General features: G+C 55.0%; 1 protein-coding gene across 1 annotated transcript; it reads left to right on the top strand.

Moving 5' to 3' along the window:
• Positions 1-448: 448 nt before the first annotated feature.
• Positions 449-8,900, top strand: LOC133357497 (otolin-1-like). Its single transcript, XM_061575460.1, is given in 6 exon segments — positions 449-1,000; positions 1,002-1,260; positions 2,787-2,876; positions 4,028-4,099; positions 4,268-5,269; positions 8,027-8,900. Coding segments are annotated over 5 exon segments (1,842 nt in total). The 5' UTR covers positions 449-547; the 3' UTR covers positions 5,236-5,269; positions 8,027-8,900.
• The last annotated feature ends 12,589 nt before the right edge of the window (positions 8,901-21,489 follow it).

The raw sequence follows: 21,489 nt of genomic DNA, 5'->3' as shown, positions 1-21,489 counted from the left end.
CGAGTCTGTGGGCATTTTTAAATCCTTTATATTAAGTTCGCATGCTTGCGTGCTTGCTTGCTTACGACCGTGCAAATCTTTCGGTCGTTTTATATCCCACTTCCCTTGATCCAATCGAGCTGACATTTTCCACACAGACTCGTTGTGCCAGACAATTAATGTTCGTGAAAAAAAAATTCCCAAAATTGTACACTTTTTAGGCAAAAAAATATTATTTTACATATATTCAAATAGAACGCATTCATCGCTTTGGCTGAACGTCAGAGTGTAAGAGCCCAGAGCGTAAGCCCCTCCACAGGCCGTGGCGGAGTAGCGCAGTTGGTAGCGCCCTCGCTTCCCATGCCAAAGGTCGCGGGATCGATCCCCGCGTCCTCCACAGGCGAATATATTTTTAAATCCTTTATATTAAGTTCGCTGCTACGCATATAAAGGATTTATAGTGAAAAACTTTGTTTTTACGGGTTATACTTATTCAAGATCGACTCAAATCTTATCCACACGCCTCTCTCTCCAAAAATCTCCCTCCGCTCCTCGTCCAGCAGGTGCCATGGCGTCCCGCGACGGGCTCATCGTCCTCATCCTGCTGCACGGCATTCTGGGGAAGCACTGCACCCTGGGTAAATCCTCGCTGCCGCCATCCTCCCCGGGCGTGCCGCGGCTGCTCCACGGCAACGGCGACCACGGTAACCAAGGCAACGGCGACCACGGTGACCATGGCAACGGCGACCAAGGTGGCCACGGCAACGGCGACCAAGGTGGCCACGGCAACGGCGACCACGGTGGCCATGGCAACGGCGACCACGGTGACCGTGGCAACGGCGACCACGGTGGCCATGGCAATGGCGACCACGGTAACCACGGCAACGGCGACCAAGGTGGCCATGGCAACGGCGACCATGGTGACCATGGCAATGGCGACCACGGTGACCACGGCAACGGCGACCACGGTAACCACGGCAACGGTGACCAGGGCAACGTCGACCGAGATGGACCGCCGGCTCAGGCACGATTCTTCTTCTGCCGGCACCGGTGCCCGAACCAAGCGGCACGAAGCGTCCGAGTCCACGGGATCACCCCGTGACGGAGCCGGCGGCGGTGCCAATAGAGGAGGGGGAGGAGGAGGAGGAGGTTCGACGCCCGGTTCGTTCAAGGAGGTGATCGACGTGGATGACAGCTTCGAGCAGCTCGGAGGCAACTGCTGCGACTGCTTCACCCTGCTGGAAGGGGCGCAGGGCAGGAAGGGAGAGAGGGGTGACAGAGGTACGGTGGTTGATGGTGGTGGTGGTGGTAGTGTGGGGAGCGGTGGTGCAGCGGTTAGCGCGCTGCACTACGAGCCTGGCGTACCCGAGTTCGATTCCCGCTCACGGCCAACACCAGTGACGATTATCTGAGCCGGTCCTGGGCCTCCCCTAGGTCGACTCAGCCTCAAATGAGTACCTAGTACGTTGTGGAAATATTGCCACTCGGGAGACAAAGGCGACCGTGTGTGATACTGGTCACCCACCCTTTCGTGTGTCGTTCTGGCCTTCATAGGTGCTCGCTAACAGCAGTTGCCCCAACAGTCTGTTATAGGCTTTGGTGGCGGTGGTGGTTATGGTCGTGGTGGTGGTGATCAGTGTTGGTGGTCAGTGTTGGTGGTCAGTGGTGGTGGTCAGTGGTGGTTATCAGTGGTGGTGGTCACTGGTGGTGATCAGTTGGGCGCTATAGATGGAACCAGGTCGGTTCCTCGAACTGGTTCAGGTATCACTCGCCATTGATGTTCACAGTGAGTGGGAATCGAACTCATCGGGCAATGCACCGTTGCGGTTTTCATTGTCGCAGTAAGTTTGGCGAATAGAAATTTCAAACGTATATTTATATATATACACACAAGAAAGAAAATCTCTAACACTGTGTGATGGAGCGACTACTTTGTCAGAAATAAAAAGCTGAATTGCCATTCATACATTATTTATTCTTACAGGAACTCTCGCTGCGTGAAGGCCCCTGTGGAATCCTCAATGCACTGCGCGCTTGCTACACGGGAGGGAGTTTTTTTCTTCCCATTTCTCCTGCAGCCTGAATTTAAATGCCACTTCTTCAGTGCTTCACAACACTGCCCTCCCTCCTGAGCCATCACAGACTCGCCACTGGCATATCGCGCGGCGAAATAAAAGCAGGCGGGTTCCATGAGAGGCATTTTATACAAATAATGAGAAGAATAAGAATAAGAAGAAGTTATGCTGGCCGGATTCATGGCTGCCTGAGAACAAAAGCAGGCGGGTTCAATGGGCGGCGTTTTATACAAATATTAAGGGGTAGCGAGTTTTGCTGGCTGGATTCACGGCTGCCTGGCTGGAATTTGGAGGGGAGATCAAGGTGGATGGGGGGGGGGGGTCCCAGCAGGTTGGGGGGTACGCTGGAGGGGTGCACGAGGGGGGTAGGGTCCCAGTTGGGGGTTGGGGAGGGGTACCCCTCGTCGCACCGTAGTTTGAAGAGGAGTACTTCCACAAGGCACGGTGCTAATGACATGCAGGCCTTCGTCAATTCACTGCTGGATGAGAGCCTTCCTGGGCAGTACGGGTTCTTGGGGATTGTTCGACCGAGACCATACTTCACCACACTGGTCAGCGCAGATTGGTGATGGGATGGAGGTGGGTTGGAGGGGGAATCCAGGACCCGGTGAGGATATCACTCGCTGCTGATGCTGGCCGTAAGCCAGGGATCGAACTTAGGTCGCCAGATTCGTTGCGCCGCGCAGGTGGCTGTGATGTGACGCGCGCGTTCCCCTGCTCCGTGCCCGTCAGGGTTGCCCGGAGAGAAGGGCGAAGTTGGCCACCAGGGGGAGCCAGGATTGCCCGCCCCTCCTGGAGCAGCTGGGCCCAAGGGTGAGACGGGTAAGGCGCAGACGGGTGGCTCACACTCGACGAGGAAGAACAACCAGGCATACGCCTCACTCGTGCACAAACTCACTCACTCACCCACCCACCAACAACAACAACAAGCGCCGTTCGCCACTAAGTGGTGGTGACGTCGCCCCGGCGCTTGTGCCAGGCTAGGTGCACGTTGAGGCCACGTCACTTTAAGATGCTTTCTTGTTCATCTTTTTGTTTTTTTGTTTGTTGCGGTTGCACCCGATTCAAGAGCCGAATTGCTCACAGGGCTATACCTAGTAAATGAAACTTGAAACTTGTATAAGCGTCAAACGCCCGCCGGCTGGAGGTCACGGGGCAGACCCAGCAGGTGCCACGGGTCGACCGACTGCGATGAGCACCCATGGCAATCACTCACCCACTCGCCGACCGCCGGTGAGCGAGTCACCACATTGAGCGAGTGCTGCGTGGACACAGCTTGCCTGCGAATCACCCCTCGCTGCCTTACGAACCTCGGGCAGATCGCACGGCTCACTCAGCAGCACGTGCAGCGGCCACGGCTCGCGCCGCGGTGTGGGGGCCAAGCGCTGCCGTCCGATCGCGACGCTGATGCCGGTTTACTCAGAGCTCCGGCTGTCAGAGCCCGTCCCTAGAGCAGTACGGGCGAATCGGGGCGATCGCCCCGTGCCCCCCGCAGTTTGGGGAGGGGGGTCTCCGCGCTGTCTCAGATGTCATACTCTCGGTTTAGTTTGAAGGCCTCCGTGGGGCAGAGGGGGTGCACAAGGTGGGTGAGTTGCTTCGTCTCTGGACAACAGCCCTAGCGTCTGTGTTCCAATTCCCTCCCTCCTTTTTTTTTTCCTTTTTTTTTAACGATCAGACGAGAAAGATGCTCGGTCTTTCGGCACTTTACTTCGTTCATCATGTCGTTTTTTTCGTGTTTTTTTTGTTTGCTTATGTGCTCCCTTTTTTAAATCAAAAATATAACGCGGGTTTCCCGTATAACATTAGTCCCATTGTGTGTTACTGTGTTCATAGACACCAACAAGAAAAACAAATCACCCTCAAAAAACCATCACCAGATCCCCTGCTGCTACCAGCAGCATAGCGGCGAAGGCACCTGCCTGACCTCCCTCCCCTCCCTCCCTCCCTCCGTCGCGGGACGGTCACCCACGCAGGGAACCCAGGAGAGCGAGGCGAGGATGGAGACCGTGGCCCCAGAGGAGCCCCCGGGGACAGGGCAATCAAAGGTACCACACGGGGTCGCGCACGCCACCGCCTGCCATTGCAGAGATTCGCGGTTCGAATCGGGCGGGCCTCCCTGGTTAATACGGCGGGTGTATTAACCATCACGTGTGCAATATGTATATGCGCACGCGCGATCGCTCAGCCGGAGCTGCCCGTGTGTCGATTGAAAGGTGACAAGGGCGACAGGGGATCGTTGGGCCTGGCGGGCGACAAAGGGCAGCAGGGAGAGAAGGGCGACAAGGGCAGCATCGGCCCCAAGGGCGACCAGGGTCAGCGTGGGGTCGCGGGCCCTCCGGGCGAGCGGGCAAAACCGGCCGAGAAGGGAGACAAGGGTGAGCGCGGCGCGCAAGGCGAGCGCGGCCCCGAGGCCGCAGCGGGCCCCGAGGGCCGGCCCGGCAGCGCGGGCCTCAAGGGGGACAAGGGGGACGCGGGCACGAGCGGCACGAAGGGTTCCAAGGGCGATCGAGGAGACGCGGGGCCGGCGGGGCCGACGGGACCCGCGGGGTCTCAGGGAGCCCCCAGCCCGCCGGGGTCGCGGGGCCCGGCGGGTCCCCAGGGCATCCCGGGGCCCGCCGGTCCCCCGGGCCACGCGGGGGCCCCCGGGCAGCCCGGCCCGCCGGGCCCGCCGTCGCCGCCGCCGCACAAGACGAAGCCGTCGCTGGAGAGCAACGAGGAGACGGAGGCGTGCGCCAAGGGGCCGTGCGGCGCGGGGCCTTGCGGCGGGGGTCCCTCGGGGCCCCGCTCGGCCTTCAGCGCGAGCCTCTCGAAGGCCAACGCCTTCCCGGCGCGCGGCGCGCCCGTCCGCTTCACGCGCGTCCTCTACAACGGCCAGGGCCACTACAGCCCCGAGACGGGCAAGTTCACGTGCGTGGTGCCGGGCGTCTACTCCGTGTCGTACCACCTGACGGTGTGGAAGCGCTCCGTGAAGGTGGCGCTGTGCAAGAACGAGCGGCGGCTCGTGTCGTCGGGCGACGGCTTCGAGGACGGCGACCTCGACCAGGCGTCGCTCTCCACCGTGCTCGAGTTGGAGCGGGGCGACCAGGTGTGGCTCGAGGTGGTCGGCAGCTACAACGGCATCTACGCCGACGACGACGACGACTCCGTCTTCACAGGGCATCTGCTCTTCCCAGACTGCTGAGCGCCGTGCCGTGCGTCCCCCAACCCATTCGACGGTGAGTTTGTCAGTTGTTTTTTTTTCCTTCTCCTCCTCCTTGCCACACAGTGATGATGATTTTTGTGTGTGTTTCGTTTGCACCGAATCGGTGCGTTTTGTTGCCCGCGCCGATCTTGGAGCGCGCGTACGGCTGTCGCGAAGGGGAGGCGAGGTGACTGGAGCATTCGGTAAAGTCACGTGGGTATAAAATAAAATAAATCACGACGTTTCGGTCGCAACACAAGCGTCCGAAACGTCGTGATATATTGTATTTTCTACCTACGTGACTTTACCGAAAGAACCAAAGGGTATGGGATTCCTGCAGTCACGAAAGCTTCAAATCAAGAACGACTGGAGCAGTTTCACGGTTTGGGGGAGGGGAGCAGGGGTGGAGGAGGTGGAGGAGGTGGTGGTGATGATTGTTGCTGTGTGCAATCACAAATGAGTAATTGTTAGCGAAGTTGGACAAGCGATGTTGGCTTACGATGGCCTGAAAAAACACATCTAAACCACGTGTGCAGGAATTGGTGACGGGGCCGATACCATCAACTCACACTGCACCCGAGAAGCAGTTCCTTAAATCACAGCAGCTCAGGCTACGTGTGTCCGCACGGCTCTCTGTGTGAGTCAGCGATGATGGGTCCGGGGTCATCAACTCACTGCAGCTGAGAACGCGCGCTGTAATCACATTCGGCTGAAAGATTAAACGTTGAACCCGGTGACTTGCTCATCTTCGCAGCAGCAGTAGCAGTGACTTTTGGCTCAGCCATCGAACAAAGGAGGCGGTCACCGCATCGCGCCCTTTCAGATGCGCTTCTGCGGCCGTCTGGAACGCTCTTCCCTTCCGATACTAGAAAGCCACTGGAGCTACGCACTTTTCAATCACCAAGTTCGAAAACTCATTTCTTTAGAACTGCATGTTTGTTGTGCTTAGTTTGCTATGCTTCCCCCGCACCTCCGATTCGCACGGTTGGCTACGTACGGCGCGCAAGAAGTTCAACGCACATACATCTCGGAGGCTACTGCCTCCGTATCCCTGACCCGGGAATCGCCGGGTCTCCTCTGCACTATGCCGCGGCAAAAATGCGGGTGACGAGCCCTGAGATTTCACTGCGGCCGTGGCCACGACCGAAACCGTGCACGCGCGCACTTAAATATTCCGCTCCGCGGTCAGACGATAATGTTGATGGTTATAATGATGATGACTCCACTCTTGCCATTTCAATATCGTATCGATTTGCGCAAACATCATTTCCCTCGTGCTAATTTCACCGGGGGCCTTCCGTGACCCCATCTTTGAAACCTAATCAGTGGGTCGGGGCGCTCATATTTTGCATGGCTGATGCAATAGAAAATGAGGCGCACGCTAAATCTCGCAAGACGTTTATAGAAAACGATAATTCAATTATGGCCATCGCGGTGGTAACGCCCGTGCCTCGCAGCAACAGAGGGCCTGAGTTCGACTCCCAGCTGGGGAACCTTTCTGTGTAGAGTTTATACGTTCTCCCCCTGTCCTGCGGAGTGTGAGCGAGAGTGGGGAGCGGTGGCTTAGCGGTTAACGCGCTGCGCTACGAACCCGGTGGGCCGAGTTCGAATCCCTCTCACGGCCAACACCGGTGGCAATGATCTGAACCGGCCCTCGGCTTCACCTAGGTCGACTCAGCCTCCAATTAGTATCTGGTGTGGTGTAAACATCGGCAAGAGAGAGACAAAGGCGGCCGGGCGCGGTGTTGGCCACCCACCCCCTCGTGTGCCGTAGCGACCTTCATAGGTGCTACTCGCTAACAACACTTGCCCAAAAAGTCTGTTAAGGCTATACGGGGGGTCTTTGTCTTGACTGTGTGAGTGTGTGGGTGAAATTGTTCTCCAGGTTATCCGGTTTACTCCCCTAGCTAAAACAAACAAAAAAAAACTCTCACTCAATGTAACAGGAATTGGCCAAAACACCCCGTTGCTGAAAAATAACTTGCAAAATTACTCTGTTGGGATCACACATCAGCAGTAGCTGCAGCAGCTGCAGCAACATTGCTCGTCTACTGCGGAAAAAACTTGGCAGGACCCTCCTGAACACGAGTCTTGAGACTCGGTGAAAGCCCTCCTGGGCAAGCTAGCTTAGCAGTAATTATGATTTACATATTTTGGAAGCGCTTGCATTTTAAATAGTTACCTATGTACTCGCTTTTCCCGGCATCTGTTAGTTAATCGCGCCGTGTTCTTCCTCTGAGGAGCAGATTGATGTGGTTGTAGAGCCATGGTTTCAATTGTTGTCTGGCGCAGCGGGTATCAGTAACGGTCGCTGGCTGCGCCGGGTGGCGGAGGGGATTTACGACACACAATTTTGGTCGGATCGTTACGTCGTGGCCGAACACGAAATAAAAATGCGTCACGAATCTTAATATTAGCCGCGGATTTTAATGGACTTGGGCCAGACATCCAAATGTAGGGCCACAGAGCTTGGGCAATCGTTGCCTCTGGGTCTGGCCGCCTTCCCTCGTGTGTGGTGAAGCGTGTGAATCGCCGTTCTGAGAATGAACAAAAATCAAACTGTGGGCCCATAATACAGGGGGCTTTTTTGGGTTAGATCGCATAAATATTAGAAATCGCGTAAATATTATATTTATGCGATCTAACCCAACAAAAAAACCTGTATGATGAATTATATCAGTCACGAAAGCCGACTACGTGTTAAACAAACTGTTGGGCATTAAACATTCTAAGTTATGAACGTGACCACGTGCTCAGCGTTCTAATGTGAGCGTGTGTTTCTCTTTTGCAGGAGACTAAGTTCTTGGAGCTGAGTGACGTTCCCGAGCCGGGCGGAGCTTCCTCCACACGCACGCACGCACCCGAGCGGACAATCCCGACGGTGATGAGATGTTCACTACCTCGCCCGGTATACAGTGGATCGTATAGGTTCGATCGCGATCCTGACTCCTGTATATTTGGAGTGTGTGTGTGTCTCTCTCGCTCCCCGTGATCGCGTGGTTTTTTTATGGGTGCCCCTGGTTTGGGGCCGTCCATAAATGACGTCACGCGATTTTGGATGATTTTTTACCCCCCCCCCTCCCTCGTCACACGGCGTCACAAAAAGTCAGACCCCCCCCCCTCAAATATGACGTCACAAAGCTCTGCCCCCCCCCCCCAAAACCATATTTCCATTTTGAAAATAAAACGTGCTTCAAATCGCTTTAAACTATTGTCATTGTAGTGCGTATTTAATGTGGCGCTGCACTCTGATGTTGTAGGAGTGTTGTTTTAACAATTAGTGTTGTTAAAACAATTATATATTTATTTAAAGTTGCGCATTTTTATGTGACGTCACATTTCTCAACCGCCCCCCCCCACTCGTCACACATCGTCACAAATGTCTAACCCCCTCTCCCCCCTAGGTGCGTGACGTCATTTATGGACGGCCCCTTTGTCCCCTTCACATTTAAAATCAACGGCACGCGATTAGAGTATATTGGCTGCGAAAAAATGTCCACGTGATGATAAGCCGCTTTCGTTGAGCTATCATTTGTGATAGCAAGGTCGCTTCTAAAAAAACAATTGTTACATAGCTCAGTGGACCATCTCTCGCACCTGGTAAAATAAAAATAAAGTTTAATTTACAAATCCAGAGCTGTGCTGTGCACATGAGCACCCGAAGGGCTCCGGGCCTCACGGGTGACCGGTCGGTCACGTGACGTTAAGCACAGTGACGACTGGACCGGTCGGTCACGTGACATTAAGCTCAGTGACGACGGGGCCCAGTCGGTCACGTGACATTAAGCTCAGTGACGACGGGGCCCAGTCGGTCACGTGACATTAAGCTCAGTGACGACGGGGCCCAGTCGGTCACGTGACATTAAGCTCAGTGACGACGGGGCCCAGTCGGTCACGTGACATTAAGCTCAGTGACGACGGGGCCCAGTCGGTCACGTGACATTAAGCTCAGTGACGACGGGGCCCAGTCGGTCACGTGACATTAAGCTCAGTGACGACGGGGCCCAGTCGGTCACGTGACATTAAGCTCAGTGACGACGGGGCCCAGTCGGTCACGTGACATTAAGCTCAGTGACGACGGGGCCCAGTCGGTCACGTGACATTAAGCTCAGTGACGACGGGGCCCAGTCGGTCACGTGACGTTGAGCTCAGTGACGACGGGGCCCAGTCGGTCACGTGACATTAAGCTCAGTGACGACGGGGCCCAGTCGGTCACGTGACATTAAGCTCAGTGACGACGGGGCCCAGTCGGTCACGTGACATTAAGCTCAGTGACGACGGGGCCCAGTCGGTCACGTGACATTAAGCTCAGTGACGACGGGGCCCAGTCGGTCACGTGACATTAAGCTCAGTGACGACGGGGCCCAGTCGGTCACGTGACGTTAAGCTCAGTGACGACGGGGCCCAGTCGGTCACGTGACGTTGAGCTCAGTGACGACGGGGCCCAGTCGGTCACGTGACATTAAGCTCAGTGACGACGGGGCCCAGTCGGTCACGTGACATTAAGCTCAGTGACGACGGGGCCCAGTCGGTCACGTGACATTAAGCTCAGTGACGACGGGGCCCAGTCGGTCACGTGACATTAAGCTCAGTGACGACGGGGCCCAGTCGGTCACGTGACGTTAAGCTCAATAACGACGGGGCCCAGTCGGTCACGTGACGTTAAGCTCAGTGACGACGGGGCCCAGTCGGTCACGTGACATTAAGCTCAGTGACGACGGGGCCCAGTCGGTCACGTGACATTAAGCTCAGTGACGACGGGGCCCAGTCGGTCACGTGACATTAAGCTCAGTGACGACGGGGCCCAGTCGGTCACGTGACGTTAAGCTCAGTGACGACGGGGCCCAGTCGGTCACGTGACATTAAGCTCAGTGACGACGGGGCCCAGTTGGTCACGTGACGTTAAGCTCAGTGACGACGGGGCCCAGTCGGTCACGTGACATTAAGCTCAGTGACGACGGGGCCCAGTCAGTCACGTGACATTAAGCTCAGTGACGACGGGGCCTAGTCGGTCACGTGACATTAAGCTCAGTGACGACGGGGCCCAGTCGGTCACGTGAAATTAAGCTCAGTGACGACGGGGCCCAGTCGGTCACGTGACATTAAGCTCAGTGACGACGGGGCCCAGTCGGTCACGTGACATTAAGCTCAGTGACGACGGGGCCCAGTCGGTCACGTGACATTAAGCTCAGTGACGACGGGGCCCAGTCGGTCACGTGACATTAAGCTCAGTGACGACGGGGCCCAGTCGGTCACGTGACGTTAAGCAGAGTGACGACGGGGCCCAGTCGGTCACGTGATGTTCAGCTCAGTAACGGCGAGACGGGTCGGTCACGTGACGTCGTTCCAACCGCACGGTTTCCTTGCAACGCGATTGCGTCACGCGACGAACCAATTACACACAGGGGGTGCATTCAACTCGAAGGAAGGTCTCGCTCATTGCGCTGTGTTATCCGGGGGGCCGCTTGTATGGCTGTCACCTCGGCACGTGGGTCACCGTGGGTCACCGTGTGGGCCGGTAATAGTTTTGTTTTTTTTCTAAATCGGTAACGCTCCACGCACACACACAACAAAAATAGACGAAATCAACAACCCGGGTCGCGAGCCGGCTCCTTCCCCCTCCCCTGATCCCTTCCCTCCAAAGAGTCCGGCTTTTGTTGATTGCAGTCCAAAGAAGGAAATTCTCTCCCCACCACGCACCTCCGATTGATACGGTTGGCTACGTACGGTGCGAAAGAAGTTCAGCATACATACCTACAGCGAGGGAAACAAGTATTTGATCCCCTGCTGATTTTGTACGTTTGCCCACTGACAAAGAAATGATCAGTCTGTAATTTTAATGGTAGGTTTATTTGAACAGTGAGAGACAGAATAGCAACAACAAAATCCAGAAAAACGCATGTCAAAAATGTTATAAATTGATTTGCATTTTAATGAGGGAAATAAGCATTTGACCCCTCTGCAAAACATGACTTAGTACTTTGTGGCAAAACCCTTGTTGGCAATCACAGAGGTTATTCTGTCTCTCACTGTTCAAATAAACCTACCATTAAATTATAGAATGATCATTTCTTTGTCAGTGGGCAAACGTACAAAATCAGCAGGGGATCAAATACTTTTTTCCCTCGCTGTACCTACGTACATTTAAAAGTAGCAAGGGCCAAAACTCTGCGACGACTTCCACGTTGAGCAGCAGCTTTGGCGATGTCTTCTTCTGGGGCAGTCTCAGCGAGCATCGTTTGTCACTTGCGACGACGTCCGTCCGACGTTTGGCTCCACGTCACCCGAATCCGGTTTTTGCCGTCGGAGGAAGCTTTCCGGGCGCTGGGCGATTCGAGAGCGCTTCGGGTGAAGAGCCACGGGGAAACAACAGCAGCAGCGGTGGCATTGGCGTCGGTGGGGGCAGCCACCAAACGCGGACACAGCAAGTCCTCGTTTATAACGCGATCCGGGAACAAGTATAACCCGTAAAAACAAAGTTTTTCACTATAAATCCTTTATATGCGTAGGCGGCTAGAGTCCTCTCGTCCTCTGGCTTGAGATGGCTGCCACCTATGGGTCAGATGATTGCATGGCAGCATTAAGCAATTGGTAATTAAATATAATATTTTTGTCCTAAAAAGTGTAACATTTTGGAGAAAAAAAATTCACGAACATTAATTGTCACGCACAACGAGTCTGTGTGGAAAATGTCAGCTCGATTGGATCACGGGAAGTGGGTTAAAAAACGACCGAAAGATTTGCACGGTCTTCAGCAAGCAAGCAAGTGAACTTAATATGAAGGATTTTAAAATGGTGGGGTTGAAAACGCGTTCGGCAAAGACCAATTGCCCATGAATAAAGTTTGGCGAGATACGATGTCCCACCACCGTCACGACTACTACGCGCAGCACGCGGTGAGACGGCGGGACTGTTTATGGTTCCGCGTAGCGTGTGTCACCGTGCCGCTGGGATGGGCAGCTCAAGAAAGTAGCTCGTCGTCGACGTCTCAGAGACCACGTTATAACGGTGCGTTTTCCACGTAATAACGGCACGCGCTGTAACGCCACGCATTATAAAAGGCACGTGCATTATAATGAGGGATGCGTTCTGCGCTATAACGGCAAGTGCGTTATAACGGGACCCGCGTTTTAACGGGGGGTAGGTGTGTTCCTTCGTTATAACGGCACCCGCGTTATAACGAAGGGGGGGGGCACATTCCGCGTTGTGTGAAAAGTGTTCCCCAAATGGAAGAACGGCGTTGTAGCGAGAACGCGTCTGTAGCGTGAACACCGCCGCCGCGTGTTAAGCGAGGGCTCGCGGTGCGATGGTCTTAACAAGTTGCTCTGCACAAAGATTCGAAAAGTTTTCTAAGCTCGTACGACCGCTGACAAATTCTATTAATTCTAATCGTTGTGCTTGAATAAAATCGATAAAACCCTCAGGAGGAAATCGCACGATGATTATTGTTGTTATTGTTGTTATCAACGCTACCCACATGAATTATTCATATTCTACGATAGACCCCCCCACCCAGCCCCCGCAAGTGAAATAAGTGGGAGATGTTAATATCAAGCAGAGGTCATTGTTGTGTTGTCCAAGGGCGAGTTGCGTCTTGCGAATGATCAAGCGGGACGCTGAATCAGTCGGAGTGGTGCAGGCGAACCGATCGCGCGTCATCGATGGGGAGGAGGGAGGGAGGGAGAGAGGGAGGGAGGAGGGGGAGGAGGGGGAAAGAAGAGGAGGTAGAAGACGAGAGAGGGAGGATGAAGAGGAGGAGGAGGGGGAGGGAGGATGGGGAGGAGGGGGTGGAGGAGGGGAGAAGAGGAGGAGGAAGAGGAGGAGGGGTGGAGGAGGGGGTGGAGGAGGGGAGGAGGAGGAGGGGAGGAGGAGGAAGAAGAGGAAGTGGAAGACGAAAGAGGGAGGATGAAGAGGAGGAGGAGGGGGTGGAGGAGGGGAGAAGAGGAGGAGGAAGACGAAAGGAGGATGAGGAGGGCGAGGAAGAGGGGGGGAGGGAGGGAGGAGGGGGAGGAGGAGATGAGAGGGGGCTGCTGCGTGACCTCCCCCTGCCACCCACGTGACCTCCCCCTGCCACCCACGTGACCTCCCCCTGCCACCCACGTGACCTCCCCCTGCCACCCACGTGACCGCCCGCTGCCTCCCACGGCTCGTGCCGTGTTCCCGGGGGACGAGTCGCTCGTGCGCACGGCAAACGACGATGACGTCGACGAGGCAAATGAATCCCAACCGCATGCGGGCGGCGATGCTCGACTCACTTCGTCCTCGGAGCGCGGAGCTCCCACGACACTCCCCCCGCGTCACTCATCCCGCGTCACTCATCCTGCGTCACTCATCCCGCGTCACTCCCCCCGCGTCACTCCCCCCGCGTCACTCCTCCGCGTCACTCCTCCCGCGTCACTCCTCCGCGTCACTCCCCCCGCGTTGCTCCCCCCGCGTCACTCATCCCGCGTCACTCATCCTGCGTCACTCATCCCGCGTCACTCCCCCCGCGTCACTCCCCCACGTCACTCCTCCGCGTCACTCCTCCCGCGTCACTCCTCCCGCGTCACTCCCCCCGCGTCACTCCCCCCGCGTCGCTCCCCCCACGTCACTCCCCCCGCGTCACTTTCCCTGCGTCACTCCCCCGCGTCACTCCCCCCGCGTCACTCCTCCCGCGTCACTCCCCCCGCGTCGCTCCCCCCGCGTCACTCCTCCCGCGTCACTCCTCGCGTCACTCCCCCCGCGTCACTCCTCCCGCGTCACTCCTCCCACGTCACTCCTCCCGCGTCACTCCTCCCGCGTCACTCCCCCCGCGTCGCTCCCCCCGCGTCACTCCCCCCGCGTCGCTCCCCCCGCGTGACTCCCCCCACGTCGCTCCTCCCGCGTCACTCATCCCACGTCACTCCCCCCGCGTCACTCCTTCCACGTCACTCATCCCACGTCACTCCCCCCGCGTCACTCCCTCCGCGTCACTCCTCCCACGTCACTCATCCCACGTCACTCCCCCCGCGTCACTCCTCCCGCGTCACTCATCCCACGTCACTCCCCCCGCGTCACTCCTCCCACGTCACTCATCCCACGTCATTCCCTCCGCGTCACTCCTCCCGCGTCACTCATCCCACGTCACTCCCCCCGCGTCACTCCCTCCGCGTCACTCCCCCGCGTCACTCCCCCCGCGTTACTCCCCCGCGTCACTTTCCCTGCGTCACTCCCCCACGTCACTCCCTCCACGTCACTACTCCCGTGTCACTCCTCCCGCGTCACTCCTCCCACGTCACTCCCCCCGCGTCACTCCCTCCGCGTCACTCCCCCCGCGTCACTCCTCCCACGTCACTCCCCCCGCGTGACTCCCTCCGCGTCACTCCCCCCGCGTCACTCCTCCCACGTCACTCCCCCCGCGTCACTCCCCCCGCGTCACTCCCCCCGCGTCACTCCTCCCACGTCACTCCCCCCGCGTCACTCCCTCCGTGTCACTCCTCCCGCGTCACTCCTCCCACGTCACTCCCCCCGCGTCACTCCCTCCGCGTCACTCCCCCCGCGTCACTCCTCCCACGTCACTCCCCCCACGTCACTCCCCCACGTGACTCCCCCCACGTGACTCCTCCCACGTGACTCCTCCCACGTCACTCCCCCCGCGTCACTCCCCCACGTCACTCCCCCTGCGTCACTCCTCCCACGTCACTCCCCCCGCGTCACTCCCTCCGCGTCACTCCCTCCGCGTCACTCCCCCCGCGTCACTCCTCCCACGTCACTCCCCTCACGTCACTCCCCCACGTCACTCCCCCCGCGTCACTCCTCCCACGTCACTCCTCCCACGTCACTCCCCCCGCGTCACTCCCCCACGTCATTCCCCCCGCGTCACTCCTCCCACGTCACTCCCCCCGCGTCACTCCCTCCGCATCACTCCCCCGCGTCACTCCCCCCGCGTCACTCCCCCCGCGTCACTCCTCCCACGTCACTCCCCCCGCGTCACTCCCCCGCGTCGCACGTCCCAGTTGCTTGCCATCAGAACTATAAAACTATCTCTAGACTAGTTCATTCTTGGTTCTTTCGGTAAAGTCACGTGGAAGGAAAATAATACAATAATAAAAATAAAACAATTAAATTATCACGACATTTAGATCGCAACACAAGCAATCATCATCGAAACGTCGTGACAATTTGTATTGTTTTATTTTTATTATTTTATTATTTCCCTTCCACGTGACTTTACCGAAAGAACCAAGAATATGAATCCCTGCAGTCACGAAAGCTTTAAATCGAAATTTATCTCTAAACTAGTTTTTTTTCGATTTAAAGCTTTCGTGACTGCAGGGATTCATCTTCTTGGTTCTTTCGGTAAAGTCACGTAGAAGGGAAATAATAAAATAATAAAATAATAAAACATAATAAAATAATTCTCACGACGTTTCGGCCACAATGCAAGCAGCCGTCCTCAGTTGAAGAACAGGTCTGTCGGAAAGACAGCGTCTGAATGACTTGTTCTTCACCTGAGGACGGCTGCTTGCGTTGTGGCCGAAACGTCGTGAGAATTATTTTATTATGTTTTAATTTTTTATTTTGCCAGGTAAGGCCCAGTGAGCTGCTACATTACTCTTGTTTTTCAGAAGCGACTTCGCCACTTACGATGGCTCAGCGAAGTTGCTTATGATCATCTTGTGGAGGTGTATAGCAGGAGCCAAATTACTCTCAGCGCGTGACGTTGATTCCGAATGTGAAGGGGTGGAGCCGGAGGACCCGGAGAAAAATCCCCGCGACCACGGGGAGAGAGAGAGGGAGACATTCAAACTCCAAATATACAGCAGCAGGCGTCGGGGTCGGGATCGAACCCACGACCTCCGGCATACCAGGCGAGGTAGTTAACATCTCTTAGCCACCGTGATGATGATGATGATGAGGGAGAGAGAGACGCAAACTCCAAATATACAGCAGCAGGCGCCAGGGTCGGGATCAAACCCACGACCTCCTGTATACCAAGCGAGGTAGTTAACATCTCGTAGCTACCGTGCGCACCGCAGTGAAATCACCTCGTTTAACACCACCACCACCCGATTTGGCCCTGAAATCATTTAACTGCCGTGAGAAACATTAATCATCATCACCAGCAGCAGCAGCATTATCACCATCTGCCGTGGGCAATCCACGACCGGATGAAGGCCGCCTCCTCCTCCTCCTCCCCAAAGCCCTCGCCACCACCACCTCTCATCACGATCCCGCTATGGGACATTCCACCGAGCGTCGCATTCCGTCATCGCTCCGTCTCCCCGCTGGATGCCCTCAGGGGGCGCGTTGCGTTCCTCGGCCCCCGCTCTGCGCTGCGGAAACCGCGGAACGGACTCTGCGTGACATTTCATCTTTAATGTGGGCCATTTAATATTTAATCTTTCAACTTTTAATGCTTCCAGAAATGAAGGAGAGAAGGAGAAAAACACCTCGGGGGTTTAGAGGGACAGGGACCGTCATGAAACAACGAGCGGACTGGCATTGCACCCCGACCACTCGCCTTGACCATCACCTTCTAGCGTGGGTGAGTGGGTGGGTGAGTGTGTGGGTGAGTGGGTGAGTGGATGAGTGAGTGGGTGAGTGAGTGGGTGAGTGGATGGGTGAGTGTGTGGGTGCTTGAGTCTGTGGGTGGGTGAGTGGGTGGGTGAGTAGGTGGGTGAGTGGGTGAGTGAGTGGGTGGGTGAGTGAGTGGGTGAGTGAGTGGGTGAGTGTGTGGGTGAGTGTGTGGGTGGGTGGGTGAGTGGGTGAGTGAGTGAGTGGGTGGGTGAGCGGCTGGCTAAGCGAGTGAGTCGGTGGGTGGTTGGGTGAGTGGGTGAGTGAGTGGGTGGATGAGTGTGTGAATGGGAGAGCGGGTAAGTGGGTGGGTGAGTGTGTGGGTGGGTGGGTGAGTGGGTGAGTGAGTGAGTGGGTGAGCGGGTGGGTCAGCGAGTGAGTGGGTGAGTGAGTGGTTGAATGAGTGTGTGGGTGGGTGGGTGACCGGATGGGTGAGTGAGTTCATGGTTCCAACAGTGTCTTGGAGGAGGAGGAAGAGGAATGTCAACGCCAGCCGGTGCGATGTTTGCGTCTTGAACGAGGAGTTTTTGTGGACGTCCGTGCTGTTCCACTAACAACCTTGTTTGTTAACATTCCTTACCAACCTGCAAGACTCAAGACTGAATGCCACTCACGCTTGCCAACTCGTGAACAGGACGCTCACTTTAACATGTAGCAGGCTTTTGCGATCAATATCATCCATAACAGAGGTTTTTTTGGGTGTTAGATCGCGTAAATTTCTAAATGTGTCGTTACTCACTGCCTGCAAGCAAAGCAATGCAAAAATAAAATTAAGCTTTTCTCCTTCCTGGCAATCAAACAATTGTTAGATGCTCAAGCATCAAATAGGTAGCTATTGAAGGGCATCACATCTGCATTAGTCACACGTAGCTGTGGTTAAACGTGCTCTAATAACATATGCATTGCCTTTTAAACTGATTGGCCTCGACCAGAGACAGCCTTCTTTGATGTTTGATGGTCTCACCAGTGTTAGAACAGAGGACGCCAAAAGACGAACAGGACATTCCAGATTTAAAGTTTTCGTGACTGCAAGGATTCATACTTTTTGGTTTTTTCGGTAAAGTCACGTAGGTAAAAAATTTAAATAAATTAAATCACGACGTTTCGGGCGCAACACAAGCGTCCTTCTTCAGGTGGGGACAACTTAGCGAAAGCACACCATGATTTAATTTATTTTAAATTTTTACCTACGTGACTTTACCGAAAAAACCAAAGAGTACGAACAGCACAATGACAATGCAAGCCTCACAGTATTAATGACTCTGGTTGTGCATCTATACATGGACATTCATAATTGTTGTTGTTGTTGTTTCGATTTAAAGCTTTCGTGACTGCAGGGATTCATCTTCTTGGTTCTTTCGGTAAAGTCACGTAGAAGGGAAGTAATAAAATAATACAAATAAAACATCATAAAATAATTATCACGACGTTTCGGCCACAACGCAAGCAGCCGTCCTCAATGCGTTGTGGCCGAAACGTCGTGAGAATTATTCTATGATGTTTTATTTGTATTATTTTATAATTTGCCTTCTACGTGACTTTACCAAAATAACCAAGAAGATGTTGTTGTTGTAATTTAGAGCCCCTTTGTCAATCCACTGCGGTCATGAGATTTGCTTGACCATATTTCACCACCCTGATCAGTGGGGGGGGGGGGGGGGGTGGGGGGGTGGGGGGTCAAGGTGGGACGAGGCCAATCTAGCCCGGGTCACGTCTCGCTCGTCACCGGTGTTGTCCGTGGTCGGGAATCGAACCCTGGTAGCCGATCACCGCCCGCGTGAGCGAGCGACAACCACTGCGCCACCGCTCCAACCGCCCTCCGCCGCATTTGCATTCGTCGTCGTGGTCATCGGCCGTGGTCCATCCACTGCTGGATGAAGACCTCCTCCCCCGGGGGTGACGCTCACCTCTAACGCGCCGAGCATTGGAAACCATCCTCGCCCCTACGTGCTCAGCGGACTCCATCACTCCATCTCCTCGGAGGTGAGTCACGATGGATCACGATTAGTACCGATCGATAACTATCGATAACGATCGATAATTATTGATAACGATCGATAACTATCGATAACGATCGATGGCGGTCGATAACGATCGATAATTATTGATAATGGTCAATAACAATCGATGGCGATCGATAACAAGTGATAACGATCGATGGCGATTGATAGCGATCAATAATCATTGATAACGATCGAAGGCGATTGATAACGATCGATAATTATTGATAACGATCGAAGGCGATTGATAACGATCGATAATTATTGATAACGGTCAATAACAATCGATAACGATCGATGGCGATTGATAGCGATCGCTAATTATTGATATTGATCGATAACGATCAAAGAACGAAGCAAAGTGCCGACTACACCGAGCATCTTCTTGTTTCCACCGATCGAAAAAAAAAGAAACGGAGCTGCGACAAGAGAAAGAGAGAGAGAGGAGGGTTTTACGCTTCCATCCGCCTTCCTCACCCCCACCACGATGCTAAAGCAAAGGGCAAGTTGATTGTGTTTTGTGTAGCGGGACACACGGGTACACCCCGACGCGGAGACTTTGAAAGTTGGGAAGTCCCCCACTCCTGTGCGGACGAATGTGTTACCCATTTTGTTTGCTTGTTTGATTGTTATTGAACAGAGTTCTTTGAATGACGGAGGGTGACTTTTTTGTGTCTTGGGTTCGATCGGGTGCGTCGTTAAACCCTCCGCCACCACCCGATACAGCTAATCAGTAAGGTGTGTCAATCAAAACGTTGCCAATTCGTTACTAGCTCAGCACTAACCGGTTGTGTGTTGGAGAGCAAAGCCACGACATTTACAATCCGAGTACGACGTTTCGCCGGTAATTACATCAACCAGCATCATCAGGCGAGTTGTCTCTGAATTGTAAATGTTGTAGTGGGAATTAAGTCTCCAACACACCGGTGTGACACGTTCTGTTTACGTGACAGACCTTGCTAATTGTCTGTGTTGGGTGGTGGCGGGTTGAACGACACATTTATATCCACGCGACCTCACCCAAAAAAAAGTTTTTGAAGAAGAAGCCTTGCCCAAAACGTCGAGTGTGTTTAATTTGTTTTTCTAAATTGGGCGTGCATCCCGTGTTGTTTTGTATTCGGGAGACACATTCAAAGGCAGAGCTCCGTTAGAGTAGAAGAACTGAGCTCAAATCATCGCAGAATCTAATCCTGTGGACGCATTTACATATGCCATGCATCAAGCAAACAAACCGAGACAACATGACGGGGCATTATGCAGACTTGTGCCGTGTGTGACGGCACTGAATGGATTCTGAAACTCTTTCAAATTCGTGTTTAGCCACATCGGAGTTTCCAAGCCGTCGCACGTGGCCTGTATCGCCACGTGATTATGTCACCCCCCCCCCCCCTCCAGGCAAGAAAAGGCAAAATTATTTGAATTTTAAGCGATGGGTTTTTATTCAGGCGAGTTTTGGGCAACCCTTTGATGCATTTGGCCGGACATCTCTCGGGTGAGCCCTCAACAGGCAAGCGGCCACGTGGTACATGTTTTGTTCGTATTCAATCAGCGTTACGAGAGTTATCGTGACCCCACCCCCATCCCCCCAATGTTACAGGAAGACCCACGTGGACGAAGCTAACGCATGAACGCGCCTCCGATTGGCACGGTTGGCTACGTACGGTGCGAAAGAAATTCGGCATACATACGCACAAAGTATTCGATATTAAATGGAAAGCGCTCATACAAAAAAAAATCAAACGGATATATGACGGCGCGGAATGTATGAAAACAATGACAAGGCTCCGCTTGTAATTCTGTGTAAGAGAAAATTATTTTTTGTGGAAAATGAGTGAACGAGTGAGCGGGCGCGTGAGCAAGTGAGCGAGCGACCGAGTAAGAGAGAGAGCGAGCGGGCGGGCGAGTGAGGAAGTGAGTGAGTGGTGAGGGGGTGTGTGGGCGAGTGGTGAGGGGGTGAGTGAGCGAGTGATCGAGCAAGTGGTGAGGGGGTGAGTGGTGAGTGAGGGAGCGAGTGAGTGAGGGAGCGAGCAAGTGAGTGGTGAGCGAGTGAGGGGTGAGCGAGTGAGTGGTGAGGGGGTGAGCGAGCGAGCGAGGGGTGAGCGAGTGAGTGGTGAGGGGGTGAGCGAGTGAGGGAGTGAGGGGTGAGCGAGTGAGTAGTGAGGGGGTGAGCGAGCGAGCGAGTGAGGGGTGAGCGAGTGAGTGGTGAGGGGGTGAGTGGGCGAGTGGTGAGGGGGTGAGTGAGCGAGTGATCGAGCAAGTGGTGAGGGGGTGAGTGGTGAGTGAGGGAGCGAGTGAGTGAGGGAGCGAGCAAGTGAGTGGTGAGCGAGTGAGGGGTGAGCGAGTGAGTGGTGAGGGGGTGAGCGAGCGAGCGAGGGGTGAGCGAGTGAGTGGTGAGGGGGTGAGCGAGTGAGGGAGTGAGGGGTGAGCGAGTGAGTAGTGAGGGGGTGAGCGAGCGAGCGAGTGAGGGGTGAGCGAGTGAGTGGTGAGGGGGTGAGTGAGCGAGTGAGTGAGCGAGTGAGTGGTGAGCGAGTGAGGGAGTGAGCGAGTGAGTGGGTGAGCGAGCGAGTGAGTGTTGAGGGGTGAGCGAGCGAGTGAGTGGTGAGTGAGCGAGTGAGTGGTGAGTGAGTGAGCGAGTGAGTGAGGGGGTGAGCGAGCGAGTGAGTGAGGGGGTGAGCGAGCTCCTTGGCAGGTCTCGCGATGGCCCCGCCTCCAGCCTCCA

This window comes from Lethenteron reissneri, chromosome 58 (assembly GCF_015708825.2).
Source record: "Lethenteron reissneri isolate LAM-NWPU_2019-01 chromosome 58, ASM1570882v1, whole genome shotgun sequence".
Classification (NCBI taxonomy): domain Eukaryota; kingdom Metazoa; phylum Chordata; class Hyperoartia; order Petromyzontiformes; family Petromyzontidae; genus Lethenteron; species Lethenteron reissneri.
This window is presented reverse-complemented; position numbering and strand designations above follow the sequence as displayed.